This window comes from Echiichthys vipera (assembly GCF_963691815.1).
Source record: "Echiichthys vipera genome assembly, chromosome: 10".
NCBI lineage: Eukaryota > Metazoa > Chordata > Actinopteri > Perciformes > Trachinidae > Echiichthys > Echiichthys vipera.
The window spans coordinates 17737916-17744223 of record NC_139835.1 but is presented as its reverse complement, the minus strand read 5'-3'; the positions used below and the strand labels follow the sequence as shown (position 1 = coordinate 17744223).

The window sequence follows — 6308 nt, the reverse complement described above, 5'->3', positions numbered from 1 at the left end:
AAGTGAGGAGCTGCTCCATAGACAAAGAATTGGGAAATATGTGACACAGAGGGCACCCGAGGTAATGTTCTAAGTATATGGGTACATATTCTGTTTCAGAACTGACAACACTATAATAGAGTACAGCTAAAAAAGGAAGAAACAAATTGTCCCATTAATTGTCTGCCGAGCAGCTCCAGATTTTATTTACTTTGATGACATTACACATCTGAGACTGGTTTCCGGCATTGACAGGGAATAGCTCATGCAAATGGCCACAAATCTGCTTACAATTACATTATGTGTTATACAATTTATTAAATACTAATATAGGCTGCAGTACTGCATGGTGATGCCTAACCAATGTTAGCTTGTGTATCTTGTTTATTTTCACATGTTTGTGTGGAAAAGTAGGCTGACAAAAGTATTAACATATGTATTTGCAAACACGTTTTTTTTCTACCACCGTTTTCTCTGCAATGTGAACATGGTTTATAACTTTTTTTTTTTTTTAAACAGAAGGACCCTCTGACCTAAATGGATAAAGTTCACCAAAACATTTGGACATTGTCAACATGAGAAACAGTTCTTTTTTCTCACTATACAATATATCTACAATTCCTTCATAATGTTGGTTGGTTTTTGAACAGCTTTGCAATAAAATCTTTAAATCCTTTAATTCCTTATTTCCCTGTATGTGTCAAAACACATTTTGGAAACCATTTTCTCAGAACACCTTTCTGCTGCAGTGTTAAAATTCTAGGCTATATGTTTCAAAAGTCAGAATTCATTAGACCACTGCTAATGCTAATACTCTGCCACAAACTCAATTCCTTTCACATCCATTGTATGTGTTTGGGTCCACCCCTAAAGACAATAACACAACATACCAAATATATACACACAGTAGTAAGAGATTTTTTAAAATTCTATTCTGTTAAATTTAGGGTTCATGTAAAATTCATGCATACAAATACCTGTAGACACATCTTTGCTCTGAGGCAACCACAGTATCAACAGTACTTTACAGGCCTCATATAAATTGTGTTTTCACAGGCCTATTATCTGTTATCCCCTGTTTTTTTTATTATTATTTATTTACATAGATTATCAAATATGTTGCAGCCTTGCAGTAATGCCACAACTGTAAATATTATTAATAATAGAATCTAATATATATAAATATAAATCTAAGCAGCAGAACTGAAAACTCCCTGTAGGACTAATAATACACTTGATATGTCTGAAAACGTTTTATGCTGATTCTCCAGAGGAAAGGATTTTGGAACTTTTGCTGAAAATAAACATTAAAAATAAAAAAATACAGCTTTGATTGTGCTGAGCATAACTGCTTTGCTGCCAGTAATTTGTATAAACTTGAAATATAACATGTGTGCAAAACGGTGCAAAAGCTACCTGTTTTGTTGTGCAGAGAAGCGTTTTGATGAAAACAGTACTTGATTAAATCTACTTAGTCAAATTCCACCACCGGGGTGAAAGAGGCTAAGGTAAGACCATAATGCCACATCAGAAGGTTTAAATGATTCATAATTAATTACCACGTGCGTAAATGGCCTCGCTCATTTCTGAAACATAACACAGCATTAAACCTGATCTAAGTGATGGAGACAGGTGTTTAATAAAGTCGAAGAAAAGGACTTTGGTCAGTGTGAGAATGTCTGATGGGGGAAAGAGTGTCATTTGGATGTTAAGGGGTGGAGCTCGGCTCCTGGAGGGCTCCGACCCAATTTAACCTCAGAGAAGGGTCCTAGTACGACCGACCAGGGGCGCTGTTGAGATGTTTCGAGGCTTGAGCTGAGAAAAATTGACAGGTTTTCTTTGTTATAAACTTTGTCTAATTCAGCCACAGCGCAAATATGTGAGAGTTGACAAAGAGGAACAACATCAGCGAGCAGCAGGTGCTCAAAATGCCTCAGCAGCAGGTAAGTGATGCTATTGTTTGCATGAACAACAGAGGGAGAGTTTTTGTTTTTATTTTTACAGACTGTTTACTGACTTTTTTTCCAGCTAAACAATGAAGAAGGGACCACATTAATTCCTCCACAAAAAGCTGCGGGAGAGCCACGAAGCTCAATGATATCTGCGTCTTTTAATTTTATCAATTCCATTATAGGATCTGGAATAATAGGTAAACGCGCACCAATACTAATTGAATTATATGCAGTCGATTATATGAATGACAAACTGTTTAATAATCATAATCATGAAGAAATAATGTTTTTTTGTGTGTGTGTGTGTTTGTGTGTGTGTGTGTAACAAAGATACGTTTTCATACCATCCGAGCCCTGCGGTGGTAGACCCTCCCTATCATATGACTGGCGCCTGTTGCCCCCCATTCTCCCCTTTAACCCTTTCATCGTCAAAAATGCCTGAGTCATTATTGCACATGAAATAGCAGATAATCCGCGTGGCATTTGTAAGACTCAGCATTGATTGTAACTGAACACTGTTTGATTCACAATACAAAACCAGTTAATTCATTCTTCAGTTGCAGACAGTTAAACACTTGTTTGTTTATTTTTTTATCAGGTTTACCATATGCATTGAACCAGGCAGGGCTCCCCTTTGGCCTTCTGCTGTTGATAAGTGTCGCGTTCATCACAGGTGGGCATATTAAAGGTGTCATTGTGAAAATGGAGTAATTAATTTATCATATGAGAAAACTGTTAACATTATGTTTGCATTTTATAACAGATTACTCAATCGTCTTACTGATTAAAGGAGGCAACCTGTCAGGGACAAACAGTTATCAGTCACTGGTGCAAAGCACATTTGGTTTCCCTGGATTTCTGATTTTATCTGGACTGCAGTTCCTTTATCCTTTCATTGGTGAGCTGTTTAAAGTATGCTATAATCTAAAGTTGAATATTATTACCACAATGTATCACATTGTATGTGTATTTTCAGTGTGGTCTGACAAATAATGGTAAACTAATTTCACTGTCTCTGCTCTATTCTTTTTTTAATTTTGGTTTCAATCTAAATAATACTGCAAATTTGAATAAGAGAATGATGCCTCCTTCCTCAGCTATGATCAGCTACAACATCACAACTGGTGACATACTGACCAAAGTATTTCAGAGAATACCAGGAGGTATGCTGCATGTTACTTATTCCACTCGGATAAAAGAAAGCACCACAGCACCACTTGTGCAATAAATAATACTTTTGCAATATATATACAGTCTATTTTGACTATTTGAATGGTTCAAATGATTCATGTTGTCATGTGTGTTTTTGCAGTTGGTCCAGATCACATACTTGCTGGGCGCCACTTTGTGATCTTGCTATCAACCCTTGCGTTCACGCTGCCTCTCTCACTTTATCGAAACATAGAGAAGCTTGGGAAAGTAAGTCCAGTTATTACACAGTCGTCACATACGTTTCATCCAGTGATTTAAAAGCTGCCTTTAAAACATCCATGTGTGTTACCAGGTGTCCCTTCTGTCAATGGTGCTGACATTTACCATCCTCATCATTGTGATCATCAGAGCAGCTACCTTTGGACCCCAAATGTAAGAATGAATATTCTGCAATTTTCATATCCATAGTGATTTTAGTTTAAATGTTTGTGATCATTGTGTGAACCGTGGGGTTCTTTTTTTAAAATGAATACACAGTAAAATGCTATTATACAAACATAGTCATGTCTCTCTGTGTTTCTTGATGACTGAATATAATAATTGTTCTATAGCATACCTACTCAGAATGCATGGGTATTTGCAAAGTGGAATGCAATCCAGGCAGTAGGCGTGATGTCTTTCGGTGAGTTTGTCTGTATGCTGATGATAGAGCTGTCTAGAATATATTTATGTTGTTGCTAGACAAAAAAAAGTAGAGAAATGCAAACCAAGATGGCTGACAAACTGATAGCTGTAAATGAAGACAGATTATCCACAAAACCCAGAAAACAGGCTAAAAGGGGAATCCCCTCAGAGGAAGAGATCTCAAATACACTGGCTTACACCTGAGAGAAGTCGGGGTCATGCTTCATACACCAGCACAGAAGCATTTAGCTGGTTTCACAACTTACGCATACACTTTGGCATGGTTTAAAATCATGTTTTCAGGAGATAAACTCTGATCAAACCAGTGTCTGCTACATGGTCAGCACCAAAGGCCTAACAAAGTACCTGGTGAAGAAAGTCAAAGGTTCACTTGCAGGTATCGTGCCTTGGTTTTTCACCATGGTTGTTTTCATTATATAATGTCAAAATAGACTTTCTGGATTCTCTTGGTTTTTGTAGGATAATAATGTTGATTTTTTGAGTAGAAAAATTGTTTGCTAACATGTTAGCCATAACAACTTTAATGAGAGCATTTCAGGGCTTTTTGTCTGCCAGCCTGTGTGGCTCCCTGGTGGCCAAAAATTGATTAATGCAGCTTCAAATTAATTTCCTATGAAAGAGCCAAGGTCCACATACACAGTGTTGCCAATTCATGTCATGCAATCCAGCTAAAACATAGGAAGATCAAGGCTATGAATTTAGTTAGCGCACTCTAAATACTGTCCACACACACCGTGTTGAAACAAGTTCCTTGATGATAATAGCTACTATTGCTACAAAGTATGCAATTTAGATGGAGATATTCATGCTCTTGGGAGAGTACAGTGCTGTGTAGCCTGAACTAAGAAAGGCGTAGTTGGCCCAGTCAAGGGGATGGATGTGTTCCATTCTGCAGTGAGGAAAAAGACCCTCTTGCTTCAGACAAGGTAGCAAGAAGTTTAAATTTGTGCAAAGAAGTAAAATGCTTCAAACTGTGGTTATGAGCAATATTTTTCACTGATTTTATTATGTATGTTAATGTGACTCTGATTTGCTGCCCCTGTGTGTCTCTTTAGCCTTTATATGCCACCACAACAGCTTTCTTATCTATGGTTCTCTGGAGCAACCCACGCTAGCTAACTGGTCTCGGGTCACCCATGTGTCTGTGGGCTCTGCTCTAATAATCAGTGCTGCATTTGCTGTCGCTGGCTATTCCACCTTCACTGGATACACACAAGGTATCATTGTTAGAGATATTGAACTACACCCCTCTAACGTAATCTAGTTTTAATATCACAAATGTGTTTTTATAGCATCTTATTTCCACTTCTTTTTAGGAGACATATTTGAGAACTACTGCAGAAATGATAACCTGGCAACATTTGGTCGCTTCTGTTTTGGCCTCAGCATAATAACCACATTTCCACTGGAGTGTTTTGTTACGCGAGAGGTAAGCGATACTTTCTCATACGCCAGCCTAAGAATTTAACAGTTAAACGTTTACATATGTGAGGGAAAGTGGTGTTCTTAGGGTTTGAGCCAGAGACGTGGCTTTGTGACTGGATGAATGAAAAGGAAAAGATTGGCTTCACACCCAATTGCTCCTGCAGAGCTGCACAGTGGGTAACTGTACAACACTGTCAGCTGTAGATGCTTGTCAATAGGTCCACTCACATGTGCATGTTAACCTTTCTCAACTACAGAAAACTGCTGAAAATGCATAAATTGAAAAAATGTGTGCATTAGAACCTTCTCTATCGTTTATCTTCTCAGGTGTTGTCCAATGTCATTTGCAGTCGGGATCTTTCAAAAGTTGAACATGTGGCCATAACATTTCTCATAGTTGCAGTTTGTGCATCGATATCTTTGGCCTATGACTGCCTGGGAGTTGTTTTGGAGCTGAATGTAAGTCACTGAAACTCAGCAAGTTTGTACCTATCGATATATTTCGTTTTTAATGTTTAATTTTTACTTCAATGATGTTCTCTTCTACTATCCAGGGTGTTCTGAGTGCCACACCTCTGATCTTCATCATTCCTTCTGCGTGCTTCCTCAAACTCTCCCCCGGCCGCTGGTTCCAGGGTGAAAACTTGATTCCCACCATCTTGATATTAATTGGCTTGTTTGTCATGATCACCGGTTTGACCATGACGGGCCTCTACCCTCAAGATTGTTCGCACGGTGTTGAGATGTTCTACTGTGCCGACGCCAATGTCTCTGGCACTGTACCACCTGTATGAAATCTACCAAATATTGAATATTAAACTTTGTTCTTAAACAATACTTGTAAAAATGTATGTATGTGGACTGTCCTCATACCTTTATGTACTTAATCTGGGTGCTTTGACAAGGTTTGGGCTATAGTTTCCTTAGTACAAATTAAGGAAAATATTTATGCTACACTATGAAATTATATTCTACTTTCCTCTGTCAACAGGACAATGCTCCTGTGCACAGAGGATGTCCATGCAGAGTTTAGTGTGAAAGAACTGAGATGAACTGGAAGTTGACTGTGAACCAGTTTGTATTGCCCAGCATCAG

The 6308-nt window shown here is 38.2% G+C and overlaps 1 protein-coding gene across 1 annotated transcript; it reads left to right on the top strand.

Annotated features, from left to right (window-relative positions):
- Positions 1–1907: 1907 nt before the first annotated feature.
- Positions 1908–6007, top strand: slc38a11 (solute carrier family 38 member 11; the record flags this gene model as incomplete). Its single annotated transcript, XM_083921036.1, has 12 exons — positions 1908–1922; positions 2008–2128; positions 2530–2604; positions 2695–2829; positions 3029–3094; positions 3244–3350; positions 3436–3515; positions 3695–3765; positions 4844–5005; positions 5105–5217; positions 5541–5672; positions 5768–6007. The coding sequence occupies 12 exons, from the start codon at positions 1908–1910 to the stop codon at positions 6005–6007; spliced, it is 1317 nt and encodes a 438-aa protein (XP_083777162.1).
- Positions 6008–6308: the final 301 nt, after the last annotated feature.